The sequence below is a fragment of the Saccopteryx leptura genome, chromosome 6 (genome assembly GCF_036850995.1).
Source record: "Saccopteryx leptura isolate mSacLep1 chromosome 6, mSacLep1_pri_phased_curated, whole genome shotgun sequence".
In the NCBI taxonomy this organism is placed as follows: Eukaryota; Metazoa; Chordata; class Mammalia; order Chiroptera; family Emballonuridae; genus Saccopteryx; species Saccopteryx leptura.
This window is the reverse complement of record NC_089508.1, coordinates 105,976,810-105,992,040: the sequence shown is the minus strand read 5'-3', so window position 1 is coordinate 105,992,040 and position 15,231 is coordinate 105,976,810. Positions and strand designations below refer to the sequence as shown.

At 37.1% G+C, this 15,231-nt stretch overlaps 1 protein-coding gene across 3 annotated transcripts in view; it reads left to right on the top strand.

Annotated features, from left to right (window-relative positions):
• The window catches only part of BAZ1A (bromodomain adjacent to zinc finger domain 1A), a 113,315-nt gene that overhangs the window by 80,547 nt on the left and 17,537 nt on the right, over positions 1–15,231 (top strand). For all 3 annotated transcript variants that reach the window (XM_066342000.1, XM_066341999.1, XM_066341998.1), the window contains 3 exons: positions 3,095–3,342; positions 3,434–3,660; positions 5,611–6,080. In XM_066342000.1, the coding sequence (XP_066198097.1) occupies positions 3,095–3,342; positions 3,434–3,660; positions 5,611–6,080 (945 nt within the window). The remainder of the gene's footprint in view (positions 1–3,094; positions 3,343–3,433; positions 3,661–5,610; positions 6,081–15,231) is intronic.

Genomic DNA, 15,231 nt, shown 5'->3' with positions numbered 1-15,231 from the left:
TATTTTAAAGTAGATAGGAGTAGGTGAAATAAAAATTAGACTATAAGCTACCACTGGTTTGATTTTTTTAAAACACCTCTTTCATCAAAACCCATTTTGTGTTTCATCAACCTTTGAGTTAAGAACCATTCAGACTGATTCTCAAGGTTCCAAAAGTTCTTCATAATTTGTCTTTTTTCCCCACTCTGACATTGGCCTCTGATTTATCCAGAAAGATTTAAGATCTTTGAATTAGCAGTTCTTATTGTCTCCTTTCTTGGAGGTCCCACTCAGGCCAGAACTTTTCAGGCAGCCTTATATAAAAAACCAAGTTAGTCCCTGGCCAGTTGACTCAGCCCTTAGAGCATTGGCCCAGTGTGTGGAAGTCCTGGATTCAATGCCCAGTTAGGGCACACAGGAAAAGTGACCATTTGCTTCTCTTCCCCTCGCACTCCCCTTTCTCTGCCTCTTCTCCTCCCGCAGCCAGTGGCTTAGTTGGACTGAGCGTCAGCCCCAGGCACTGAGGACAGCTTGGTTGATTTGAGCATCAGCCCGAGATGGGGGTTGCCAGGCAGTGTGCATGTAGAAGTCTGTCTATCTCCCCTCCTCTCACTTAAAAAAAATTTTTTTAATTAAAAAATAAATAACAAGATAAACAGAAAGTACAAAATGAGAGGGTGGAAATAAGTTAAACGGAGTGTATTATATTTATTTCCCACTTTGTTAATATTTCTCTTTAACTTTGTCTGAGGAGCCATTTGAACCATCCATTTTTTCCCTCTCCCATTAAATGATTAATCTCTATTATTTTTAGACATTCTAATGCTTTTACAAACTGTTTATTTACTCATATTTTCAAGTGATCATTTCTTAAAACAAAGTTGTTTTATATTGTTTGTAATTCTAGTATCTCAAGTCTTTATGGGTCAGAGTCTGCTGGCTTTTGCTTATAGTGTTTTGTTTCCACATGTGCTTTGTGGGTTTTGTCTACTAACTCATTCGTCAGAACTTGATCTATGGATATTTCTTCAGAGACTTTGCAAAGATTTATACTTGATTCTACCATTCACTACCAACCCTGGACCACTATAAGATCTTAGCTTATGGCTTTTCAGATCTTAAACCTGTTCAAGGCTCTACTTATAGTTATATATTCCTAGGATATCTTTACTTCTTCTTTCTACCCAACACCAAGGTCCAGACGAGCAATTTCCAAAGTGCTGCACATGGGAGGAACAGTGTAATGCAGGAATGATAATAATAATAGCATTTACTCTGTGCCAGTCAGTTTACATGTCATACGTGTATTTTGTCATTTAATCTTTCCAACAGCTGTCTGAGTTAGATACTATTCACGTATGACTGTTGAAGACTCTGAGGCATAGAGGGAGAAGTTAAATAAGTTGCCCAGGCTCACATAGGGGAGCTAGTACTTACCTCAAGGCAGATTGACTAGAGTTCACATTCTCTTAACCATTATGCTACCACCCAAGATGTTTTATTTGAGGATAATAATAGGAAATATGGCATGATAGGACCAAACTATGCATGGAGTCTTACATACCTTGCAGAATTTTGACATGATATGGTAGGCCTTTCATAATTAAATATAAATAGTTCTTAGGAAAACTAAGGTGGTGGTAATGTTAAAATTTAATTAAAGATGAAATCACATGCTATTTACAAAATGACAGACTACCTAGATTAATGGTGTCTAGTAGAATGACTCTAGCCCTGGCCGGTTGGCTCAGCGGTAGAGCATCGGCCTGGCTTGCAGAAGTCCCGGGTTCGATTCCCGGCCAGGGCACACAGGAGAAGCGCCCATTTGCTTCTCCACCCTCACCCCCTCCTTCCTCTCTGTCTCTCTCTTCCCCTCCCGCAGCCAAGGCTCCATTGGAGCAAGGATGGCCCGGGCGCTGGGAATGGCTCCTTGGCCTCTGCCCCAGGCGCTAGAGTGGCTCTGGTCGCGGCAGAGTGACGCCCCGGAGGGGCAGAGCATCGCCCCCTGGTGGGCAGAGCGTCGCCCCTGGTGGGCGTGCCGGGTGGATCCTGGTTGGGCACATGCGGGAGTCTGTCTGACTGTCTCTCCCCGTTTCCAGCTTCAGAAAAATACAAAAAAAAAAAAAAAAAGAATGACTCTTAAATATTTTAGCCCAGGGACGATATTGTTAATGACAGAAGGTTTCAAATATTTCTATATAAATATTGGTGCTGAAAGTTCATTTTAGGGGGTATTAATATTTTTTATTTACCTTGCTTTAAAAATAACATTTTCTTAGAGATAGAAGATAATATAGTTGCCATTTTTACTTAATTGATATTTTTAATAACAGCTATATTGAGATATAATTCACATATATAAAATTCCTCCCTTTAAAGTATACAATTCAGTGGTTTTTAGTGTGTTCACAGTTGAATAGCCATTCACTACTATACATATTTTCAGAACATTTTATTAGCTTCAAAAGAAACCTCATACATGATTGATATTTAACTGAAAGCAGTCTTTTATCTGAAACTGAAGAGGTAACATGCTTGATTCAAATGAATCATAGCTGACTCGTAACCATATTTAGCCAGTTTTCTAAATTATATCAAGATTTATTAAAAAGATTAGATTGAGACCACACTGCCTAAGCTGTTTTTTTTTTTTTTTTTTTACTGTTGTAATCCCCAGGCATTTGATGTACAGATTTAACATAAGCAAGATGTGGCTCAGAAAATGTTTTCTTTAACATGAGGTTCTTGTTTTTAATATCAACATGATATTTTTGTTAAGTATTACAAGAGAACTATAAAATTTATCTGTTTAAACTACCAAGAGAATAGTTCTAGGAGACATCTAGGGTTCGCCTAGAACAGTGGTCGGCAAACTGTGGCTCACGAGCCACGTTTGGCTTTTTGGACCTTTGGCCTTGAGTGTGGCCAGCTTAGGAGTACCCTAATTAAGTTAATAATAGTGTACCTGCCTATATAGTTTAAGTGTAAAAAATTTGGCTCTCAAAAGAAATTTCAATCGTTGTACTGTTGATATTTGGCTCTGTTGATATTTGGCTCTGTTGAGTTTGCCAACCACTGGCCTAGAAATTTTAACCACTTTCCTTTTTCATTTAAGATGCCAGTGACAGTGGGCGTTCTTATAAAACAGTCCTGGACCGCTGGAGAGAGTCTCTTCTTTCTTCTGCTAGTCTATCCCAGGTTTTTCTTCACCTCTCCACCTTGGATCGTAGTGTGGTATGGTCTAAATCTATACTGAATGCTCGTTGTAAGATCTGCCGAAAGAAAGGCGATGCTGAAAACATGGTACTTTGTGATGGCTGTGATCGGGGTCATCATACCTACTGTGTTCGACCAAAGCTTAAGGTATTTTTTCTTCTTCTGATCCTTAGATTAGAATTGAGACATTAAGATTTTGAATGACAGATGATTAATGAACATTTATGTGATTTGTCAGACTGTACCTGAAGGAGATTGGTTTTGTCCAGAGTGTCGGCCAAAGCAACGTTCTAGAAGACTCTCCTCTAGACAGAGACCATCCTTGGAAAGTGATGAAGAGTTGGAAGACAGTATGGAAGGTGAGGATGATGAAGTTAGTGATGATGATGAAGAGGATCAAAGTGAGGAGGAAGAGTATGAGATAGAGCAAGATGAAGATGACTCTCAAGAAGAAGAAATAGTCAGGTAAATGCTAACATACAATAAAATGAGGGTTTGTGAGTCTTATCTTAACTAGACAATCTCTTGACTACTCCAATACAAATGGAGTGGTTAGAGTCCATCTTTTTTTAAAACTAGTATATAATGTAGTAGCTTAACGTTACCCTTGCATTATGTATTATAAACATTTGAATTTTTCTCAAGGGAGTATAGCTGTGTGAACTTAGCCAAATCATAAAGTTAAGTGTGAGTTCAAGTTTGGACAGGAATACCAATCAGACCTACATCAAAATTAATTTTACTTCATTGTATTCCTAAAGCAGCAAATGAACAAGCCAGAGGATATTCATAAGATAAAGATGGATGCACCTTTCCAATGCCTCTGTTAACTTTTCCAAAGAGTTATACCTAGGTGTAAGGTTTGGTGACCTTAGCAGTCTACAGAGAGAGAGAGATGCCAGGAAGCACATTATATTTTTATATTCCTATCACATCAGCACCCAGAAACAAGTTCTATACTGTCATATAACCAAGTATTCTGCAACTTAGCACAGTATATCACCCAGGCCTAGTCAGTCGGCTTAGGCCCCAGTCATTCCTACTACGCCAGCAATTGGGCAGTCTCTTCTTATTTGTCCCTAAACACCTCTCCCCCGGGGGAGTTTTAACATTTGAACACCACTCAGGTGTAATCAGGAAAGTGAATGTGAAGCAAGAGCAACCTAGAACTAACAAAGTACAAAAAGGCCACTGTCTGCCTGACCTGTGGTGGCATAGTAGTTAAAGCATTGACCTGGTATACTGAGATTACTGGTTTGAATCCCTGCACTTGCCCCATCAAGGCACATATGGGAAGCAACTACTATGAGTTGATGCTTCCCACTCCTCTCTTTCCCTTACTCTCTCTCCATCCTGTCTCTAAAAATCAATAAATAAAATCTTTTTTTAAAATAGGCTATTGTCTAGGGAGACCTACCCCATCAATTTTAAACAAGTGGTTTCTTAATAGCTCCAACTAGCAGGAGCCATAGTCCCTGTAGCTTATAAGGGCTATATTTATGTTAAGCACAAAGATGGTGAAGAATCTGGAAAATTCTTTTTTTTTTTTTTTGAGACAGAGAGAGGGACAGAGATAGACAAACAGAAAGGGAGAGAGATGAGAAGCATCAGTTCTTCATTGCAGCACCTTAGTTGTTCAGTGATTGCTTTTTCATATGTGCCTTGATGGAGGGAGCTACAGCAGAGCGAGTGACCCCTTGCTCAAGTCAGCGACCTCAGGGTTTTGAACCTGGATACTCAGCATCCCAGTCCGACGCTATAACCACTGCACCACCGTCTGGTCAGGCTAGAAAATTCTTGGAAATATTTTAGGTAAACTGGAAGTCTAGGTATATGTAGAGATAAATAAATGAAGGCTTAAAGAGATTATTTCATCTTTGTTTACAACATAAAGGCAGTTAAAAGATTGAATCTAGTTTCAGTAGACTCAAAAGATGGCAAAGAGGTTCTTGGCTTGGTATTCAGGAACAACAGGTTTAAGGCTACCTTAGTGGCAGCTATTTGCCAAAACTGTAGGTTACCTCAGTATCAATGGTAATGAATAGTGATAATGAGACAAAAGATTTGCATTTTAAGATTAGTTTATCACTCTAAATTTTTAATATGATTAAGTCTGTTTACTGGTTCTATAGATTTTACTTAGAATTTGATTTTTATAGTGATGTTCTGGAGTTACTAAAAAAATAATAAAAATTCTCTTTATATTACAAGGAAATATATGGAAGCACATTTTAGATTTCCATAGAAATTTTGTTAGCTCTAAGTATAAAGAATTGGCTATAGGATAAGTCTCAGTGTATAGAAAAGTAATACGTATAGAACCCATTGGCTAAGTACTAGAACAAGGGGAATAGAAGTAATTGTATACTCATCATTGTTCTGTACAATAATTGTGTTTTCTAACAATACTTATAGCCCACCAAAACGAGGAAGACCACAGGTTAGACTGCCAATCAAAACAAGAGGGAGATTTAACTCTTCTTTTTCAAGATGTGGCCAACAACAAGATCCTAGAAGATATTCTTCAAGGAGTCAGCAGAGTACACCCAAAACAACTGTTTCTTCTAGAACTACTAGTAGAAGCCTAAGAAAGATAAGATCTGCTCCTCCAACAGAAACTAAATCTTTAAGAATTGCCAGTCGTCCTACTCGCCAGAGTCATGGCCCATTGCAAGCAGATGTATTTGTGGAACTACTTAGTCCTCGTAGAAAACGCAGAGGCAGGAGAAGTGCTAATAATACACCAGAAAATAGTCCCACCTTTCCTAATTTCAGAGTCATCACCACAAAGTCAAGTGAGAAGTCAAGATCTCTAAATGTTGCTTCAAAACTTTCCCTCCAAGATAGTGAATCCAAAAGAAGAGGCAAGAAAAGACAGTCTACAGGTATGAAGAAGTCTGACCTAAACTATCCTACCTAAGAAAATTGAATTATTTGGAGAGATTAAATGTTGAGATATTTTGGATCATTTTTAAAAGGCTGTCATTAAGATATACAAAATTTTTAAGGAAAACTTGACCTGAAGCATAATATTCATTGTAGGGGAAGCTATTTGGGAAATAAAGGCAAACTATATTACAATACTAGTATTTCTACTAGGATAGCAGGGTAGTTGTGAGAAATTTGCAAACTGTGTTCTGTTTTTAATGCAGAGACTTTGCCAATACTTGAACAGTCTCAGTATGCTGCATTATAACACATTTTCTTCTCTTCCACCTTTTCAATGATTATTTTATTGATTTTAGAGAGAGAGCAAGGGAGAGACAGGAACATCCAGCTGCTCTTATATGTGCCCTGACCGGGGATCAAGCCAGCACCTCTGCAATTCAGGAAGATGCTGTAATCTAACCAAACGAGCTATCCGGCCAGGGCTCTCTTCTCCCTTTTCCACTTTAAAACACACATACTCATTATCATCTAGACAAGCTGCTTTAGGTTATTTGATAAGGTTCTCATCTGATATACCAAATTTGTGGCAGTAAAAAGTTGAGGGCAGTAATATTGTTAGGGGGTGATCATAATCTAATTCTGATATTGTTGTTTATAGTTATCTTTTTTAAAATTTTATTTTATTTTAATTTATTGTGTTTACATAGATTCCAGTGTCCCTCCGAATACATCCTCCCCTCCCCCCTGTTCCCTACTACATCATCCTTGTCCCCCTCCCTGTAATGCCCTCCCCCCTTCCCTCTAGGATTTGCTTTTCTGCTCTCATCCAATCTTATCATCCTGTCATCATCCCCTTTCCCTCTGTCTGCTTTCCTTCTGGATCCTTTGATTCCACCTCTCTCTCTATTTTGTTACTCAATTGATATTCTTTGTCGGATTCCTCAAATGAGTGAGGTCATATGATATTTTTCTTTCTCTGCCTGGGTTATTTCACTTAACATAATAGTTTCCAGGTCCATCCATGTTGTTGCAGAACGCAAGATTTCCTTCTTTTTTATGGCCCCATAGTATTCTATTGTGTATATGCACCACTACCTTTTTTTTTTTAATTAATTTTAATGAGGTGACATTAATCAATCAGGGTACATAGGTTCAGAGAAAACATCTCCAGGTTGTTTTGATATTTGATTATGTTGCATACCCATCACCCAAAGTCATATAGTCTTCCATCACCTTCTATCTGGTTTTCTTTGTGCCCCTCCCCTTCCTCCGCCCCCCCCCCCTTACCATTCACATTCTTGTCCATGTCTCTGAGTCTCATTTTTATGTCCCACCTATGTATTGAATCATATAGTTTTTACTTTTTTCTGATTTACTTATTTCACTCAGTATAATGTTATCATGTTATCATAGTCCATCCATGTTGTTGTAAATGATCCGATGTCATCATTTCTTTTTTTTTTAATTTTTATTTATTCATTTTTTTTAATAATTTTATTTTTTAATGGGGTGACATCAATAAATCAGGATACATATATTCAAAGATAACAAGTCCAAGTTATCTTGTCATTCAATTATGTTGCATACCCATCACCCAAAGTCAGATTGTCCTCTGTCACCTTCTATCTAGTTTTCTTTGTGCCCCTCCCCCTCCCCCTTTCCCTCTCCCTCTCCCCCCTCCCTCCGTAACCACCACACTCTTATCAATGTCTCTTAGTTTCACTTTTATGTCCCACCTACGTATGGAATAATGCAGTTCCTGTTTTTTTCTGATTTACTTATTTCACTTCGTATAATGTTATCAAGATCCCACCATTTTGCTGTAAATGATCCGATGTCATCATTTCTTATGGCTGAGTAGTATTCCATAGTATATATGTGCCACATCTTCTTTATCTAATCATCTATTGAAGGGCTTTTTGGTTGTTTTCATGTCTTGGCCACTGTGAACAATGCTGCAATGAACATGGGGCTGCATGTGTCTTTACGTACCAATGTTTTTGAGTTATGGGGGTATATTCCCAGTAGAGGGATTGCTGGGTCATATGGTAGTTTTATTTTTAATTTTTTGAGGAACCACCGTACTTTCTTCCATAATGGTTTTTCTACTTTACATTACTACCAACAGTGGATTAGAGTTCCTTTTTCTCCACATCCTCTCCAACATTTGTTATTACCTGTCTTGTTGATAATAGCTAATCTAACAGGTGTGAGGTGGAATCTCATTGTAGTTTTGATTTGCATTTCTCTAATAACTAATGAAGATGAGCATCTTTTCATATATCTGTTGGCCATTTGTATTTCTTCCTGGGAGAAGTGTCGGTTCATGTCCTCTTCCCATTTTTTTATTGGATTGTTTGTTGTTGAGTTTTATGAGTTCTTTGTATATTTTGGATATTAGGCCCTTATCTGAGCTGTTGTTTGAAAATATCATCTCCCATTTAGTTGCCTGTCTGTTCTGTTGTCAGTTTCTCTTGCTGTTCAAAAGCTTCTAAGTCTGATGTAGTCCCATTCATTTATCTTTGCCTTCATTTCCCTTGCCTTTGGAGTCAAATTCATAAAGTGCTCTTTGTAACCAAGGTCCATGAATTTAGTACCTATGTTTTATTCTATGTAATTTATTGTTTCAGGTCTTATGTCTTATATTTAGGTCTTTGATCCATTTTGAATTAATTTTAGTATAAGGGGATAAACTGTAGTCGAGTTTCATTCTTTTGCATGTGGCTTTCCCAACACCATCTGTGAAGAGGCTTTCTTTCTCCATTGTGTGTTGTTGGCCCCTTTATCAAAAATTATTTGACCACCTGACCAGGCGGTGGCGCAGTGGATAGAGTGTTGGACTGGGATGCGGAATACCCAGGTTCGAGACCCCGAGGTCACCAGCTTGAACCCAAGGTCGCTGGCTCCAGCAAGGGGTTACTTAGTCTGCTGAAGGCCCCGCGGTCAAGGCACATGAGAAAGCAATCAATGAACAACTAAGGTGTTGCAACGTGCAATGAAAAACTAATGATTGATGCTTCTCATCTCTCTCCGTTCCTGTCTGTCTGTCCCTGTCTATCCCTCTCTCTGACTCACTCTCTATCTCTGTAAAAAAAATTAAAAAAAAATTATTTGACCATATACATGTGGTTTTATTTCTGGGCTTTCTATTCTCTTCCATTGGTCTGAGTGTCTATTTTTCTGCCAATACCATGCTGTTTTGATTGTCATGGCTCTATAATAAAATTTTAAGTCAAGTATTGTAATGCTCCCAGCTTCGTTCTTTTTCCTTAGGATTGCTCTGGCTACTTGGGGTTTTTGATAGTTCCATATAAACCTGATGATTTTTTGTTCCATTTCTTTAAAAAATGACATTGGAATTTTGATGGGAATTGCATTAAATTTGTATATAGCTTTGGGTAATATAGTCATTTTGACTATATTTATTCTTCCTATCCAAGAACAAGGAATACTTTTCCATTTCTTATCTTTTTCGATTTCCCTTAATAATGCTTTGTAGTTTTCATTATATAGGTCCTTTACATTCTTTAGTATGTTTATTCCTAGGTAATTTATTTTTTTTGTTGCAACCAAGAAGGGGATTGTTTTTTGAGCTTGTTTTCTGATGTTTCATTGTTGGCATATAGGAAGGCAATGGATTTTTGTATATTAATTTTGATCCTGCAACATTACTGTATTGGTTTATTGTTTCTAGTACTCTTTCTGTGGAGTCTTTGGGGTTTTCAATGTACAGGATCATAACATCTGCAAAAAGTGAAACCTTTACTTCTTCTTTCCCAATATGAATGCCTTTTATTCCTTTCTCTTGTCTGATTGCTCTGGCTAGAACTTCCAGCACTACGTTGAATAAGAGTGGAGAAAGTGAACCTTGTCTTGTTCCTGATTTTAGGGGGAAAGTCGTCAGTTTTATGCCTTTTAATAATGATGTTAGCTGATAGTTTATCATAGATGGCCATTATTATGTTGAGTTATTTTCCTTCTATACCCATTTTGTTAAGTGTTTTAAACATAAAATGATATTCTATTTTATCAAATGCCTTTTCTGCATCTACTGATAAGATCATATGGTTTTTCTTTGTTTTGTTAATATGGTGTATTACGTTAACCGTTTTACTGTTGAACCATCCTTGTGATTCTGGGATGAATCCCATTTGATCATGATGAATTATTTTTTTAATATGTTGTTGTATTCGATTTGCTAGTATTTTGTTTAGTATTTTAGCATCTGTATTCATTAGAGATATTGGTCTGTAGTTTTCTTTTTTTGTGTAGTCCTTGCCAGGTTTTGGTATGAGGGTTATGTTGGCCACATAAAATGTGTTTGGCAGTATTGCTTCTTCTTCAATTTTTTGGAAGACTTTGAGTAGAAAAGGAACCAAGTCTTCTTTGAATGTTTAATAGAATTCACTAGTATAGCTGTCTGGCCCTGGAATTTTATTTTTGGGGAGGTTTTTAATAGTTGTTTCTATTTCCTCCCTGCTTATGGGTCTGTTTAGGCTTTCTGCTTCTTCATGACTCAGTCTATGAAGATTGTATTGTTCTAGGAATTTATCCATTTCTTCTATATTGTTAAATTTGGTGGCATATAGTTTTTCATACTACTCTACAATAATTCTTTGTATATCTATATCTGTGGTGATTTCTCCTCTTTCATTTTGAATTTTGTTTATATGAATCCTTTCTCTTTTTTCCTTGGTGAGTCTTGTTATGGTTTGTCAATTTTGTTGATCTTTACAAAGAACCAGCTCCTTGTTTTATTAATTTTTTTCTATAGTTTTTCTGTTCTCTATTTTGTGTATTTCTGCTCTGATTTTTATTATTTCCTTTCTTCTGCTGGTTCTGGGTTGTCTTTGTTCTTCTTTTTCTAGTTCCTTAAGATGAGAAGTTAAGTGGTTTACTTGGGCTCTCTCTTGTTTGTTCATATAGGCCTGTAGTGATATGAACTTCCCTCTTATTACTGCTTTTGCTGCATCCCAGTGATTCTGATATGTAGTATTGTTATTTTCGTTTGCCTGTATGTATTTTTTTTTGTCTCTGTGCTCATTTCTTCTTTAACCCACTCATTTTTTAAAAGTATGTTGTTTAGTTTCCACATTTTTGTGGGTTTGCTTACCTCTTTTTTGCAGTTGAATTCTAGTTTCAAGGCTTTATGATAAAAAATATACTTGGTATAATTTCAATCTTTCTGAATTTGTTGATGTTATTTTTGTGGCCCAACATATGGTCAATTATTGAGAATGTTCCATGTACACTAGAGAAAAATGTATACTCTGGCACTTTGTGATGAAATGTCTTGTAGATGTCTATCATGTCCAATTGTTCTAGTGTTTCATTTAAGGCCAATATTTTCTTTATTGATTTTCTGTTTGGATGAATGATCTAGAGCCATCAGCGGTGTATTGAGGTCTCTAAGTATGATTGTATTTTTATCAGTTTTTGTTTTTAGGTCAGTCAGTAGCTGTCTTATATATTTTGGTGCTCCTTGGTTTGGTGCATATATATTAAGAAGTGTTATGTCTTCTTGATTCAGTGTCCCCTTTATCATTATGAAATGACCATTTTTGTCTCTAATAACCTTTGCTGTCTTGTAGTCAGCATTGTTAAATATGAGTACTGCTATACCTGCTTTTTTTTATGTTATTTGCTTGGAGTATTGTTTTCCAGCCTTTCATTTTGAATTTATTTTTATCCTTTGTTTTTATCCCTTTAGATGTGTTTCTTGTAGGCAGCATATAGTTAGATTTTCTTTTTTAATCCATTCTACTATTCTGTGTCTTTTGGTGAGTTCAATCCACTTGCATTTAGTGTAATTATTGACATTTGAGGGTTTCCTATTGCCATTTTATATATTGCTTTCTGATAGTTTTGTATCTTGTCTGGTTCTTCTCTTTTATTTTTCTGTCATTTGTTTTTGTTTTGTTGTAATTCATACTTCTTTTCTCTGTTACTTCTTTTTTCAAGCCATGTACTTCTGTGTTGGGTTTTTTAGGGGTGGTTACCATTAAGTAATGAAAAGTAAACATATCATGTTCATTGTAGTACATTATCTCATGAGTGCTGCTGCACTCCATCCTCCTTTGCTACTGCTAATTTTTGTCCTCTCCCCTTTTTTGTTTCTTTGTCACAAATTAATCTTGTTTTTATTGTGATCTTGATGAAGCTTTTAGTTGTAGTTTTGTTTTGTTTTGTTCTTTGTGTCTGGTTGAAAAACCCCCTTTAGTATTTCCTGAAGTGGGTGTTTTCTGGTGATAAATTCCCTCATCTTTTCTGTATCTGTGAATGTTTTTATTTCTCCTTTGTATTTGAAGGATAGCTTTGATGGGTATAGTATTCTTGGCTGGAAGTTCCTCTCTTTCAGAAATTTAAATATTGGGGTCCACTCTCTTCTAGCTTGTATAGTTTCTGCTAAGAAATCTGTTGACAATCTAATGGAATTTCCTTTATATGTTTCATTCTTCTTTTCCCTGGCTGCTTTGAGATTTTTTTCTTTGTCATTGTTTTGTGCCAATTTCATTATGATGTGCCTTGGAGTAGGTTTGTTAGGGTTAAGATAACTCAGTGTTCTGTTTGCTTCTAGAATTCGAGGCTTTAGTTCTTTCCGCAGGCTTGGGAAGTTCTCGTCTATTATTTGTTTGAATATGTTCTCCATTCTATTTTCTCTCTCTTCTCCCTCTGATATACCCATTTTTTTTATGTTATTCTTTCTGATGGAGTCAGACTAATTCCTGTAGGGCTATCTCATTTTTTTTAATTCATGAGTCTCTCTCCTCTTCTCTCTGTAATACCTCTAGTTGCCTGTCTTCTATGTCACTAATTCTCTCCTCTATCTGGCCTATTCTATTGGCTAAGCTTGTTACCTCATTTTTCAGTTCATGAATTGAGTTTTTCATCTCTGTTTGATTCGTTTTCATAGTTCCAATTTCCTTGGTGAAGTATTCTTTCTGTTCATTGAATTGTTTGAGCTCCCTAAATTGCCTTTCTGTGCTTTCTTGTATATCCCTGAGTCTTTCTAGGACTTCAATTTTAAATTCTCTGTCATTTAATTTCAAGGTTTCTAAGCTATTGAAATTTTTTTCTATAGATTTTTTCTCATCTATCTGAGCTACATCACTGTCTTTTGTATCCTTGATATTCGATTTCTTTTTCTTTAATGGCATTTGAGAGTGGTATTGTTAATAACACTAATAAGAGTTGATTAAAAAATTGTTTTTGAGAAAATGCAATGAAAAACTGAAAATTCTATTGTGCGAAGTGGAACAAAAATATGTAGAATGGAGGGCCTGGGTTGGGGGGGAGTGACAAAGAGGCAAAAAGCAAGGCAAAAACCCAAAAAATGCCACAAGGAATAAATTTGGATCAAGAATAAAATAATTTGTTTGTAAATGTTGGTCAAATGAGAGAAATAGTGTAAGAGAAAAGAAAAAGAAAAAAATACAGTGAAAAATGAAAATTCTATTGTATTAAGTGGCACAAAAGCTATAGAATGGAGAGCCAGTGTTGGGGGTAATGCTAAAGAGATATAAAGTGAAGTAAAAAGTGCACAAAATGCCACAAAGAAAAAATTTGAATCCAGAATAAAATAATTTGTTTGTGGGTGAGATTCAAATGAAAGAAAAACTGAAAGGGAAAAAAAGAAACAAAAAGAAAGAGAGAGAGAAAAAAATTGTTTTTTGGAATGTAACATTCATAGAAAAAAAAATGGAAAATCTAACACCTGTGGGTAATAATGTTTAAAATGAAAAGAAAAGAATAGAATGGAAAGAGGATAAAATGACCAAGGTGGAAGGAAAAAAAAAGATAAAAAATACAAGAAAAAAAATGGAAAAAGTTATAAAGACTGGATTTTTTCTGGTTTTGAGACGTTATCTTCTTCCTTTTTTTTTCTTCTCTCTCTTTTTGGCCGGTGGCGCTGTACCCAGGTTCTGCCCTGTGGCACTGAGGCAGAGATTTGCTGTTATGTCGCTATGGTGATGACATAAACTAGGCCTCAGTCCTGTCGGTAGGCAGGGCTTGTTAGCGTTTGCAGGCTCCAACAATGGGAGAGTCCATTTTCCCGGAGCCCAGACAAGTCCAGGTGTAGGGAAGCCAGCTTTCGTGCACTTCCTGCACGCTGTTGTTTGGGAAGCCGGGATTATTCAGAAACTCTGGTCACAGCCCACTCAGAGGGTCACTACTGACAGTCTCCAACCCATCCCCTCCATCTGGGAACACGGGCACCCACGCCCAAAGCACCAGGTGGATCCACTCACATACTGCTCGCGCTCGCTGACCGGGATACTGGGAGTAAACAAGGAAACTGCTCATCCACCTCTGCCATGGTCTGCCGCTGGCATTAGCTCCACGTGAGCTGATCTGAGGGCACACTCTCTCCTTGGCTTGAACGTCTCTGCCCTAGCCCACCTTTTTCCGCACCCCCATCCCTCGCTTTCTCTCAGTTCCAAGTGAAAGCAGCCCTTGCTCAGGTCAGTGAGGAAAGCGGAATACTCCATTCTCCATCTTATTTCCTTCAGAGTGGATTATATATTCAGCCACCTTTTCACCCAACCGTACCTTTGTTTGATGTATGTGTGTTTCAGATGTTCCTGAGATTGTTTTTCTGTCTCTAGTTGTTGAATTTGTTGAAGTTTCAGGGAGAGGTATCGGGAGCACTCATGGTGCCATTTCTCTGACGTCACTACCACTGCTTTTTAATCCACTCATCCACTCACGGACACTTGGGATGTTTCCAGATCTTGGCCATTGTAAACAATGCTGCAGTGAACATGGGGGTGCATTTCTCCTTTTGAATTATTGATATAGTATTCTTGGGATATATTCCTAAAAGTGGGATAGCTGGGTCAAAACGCAGTTCCATTTTTAATTTTTTGAGGAATCTCCATAATGTTTTTCATAGTGGCTGCACCAGTCTGCATTCCTACCAGCAGTGCAGGAGGGTTCCCTTTTCTCCACATCCTTGCCAGCACTTATTATGTGTTGCTTTGTTAATGAGCGCCATTCTGACTGGTGTGAGGTGGTATTTCATTATGGTTTTAATTTGAATTTCTCTAATGATTAGTGCTGTTGAGCATTTTTTCATATGCCTATTGGCCATCTGTATGTCCTCTTTGGAGAAGTGTCTATTCATTTCTTTTTCCCATTTTTTGATTG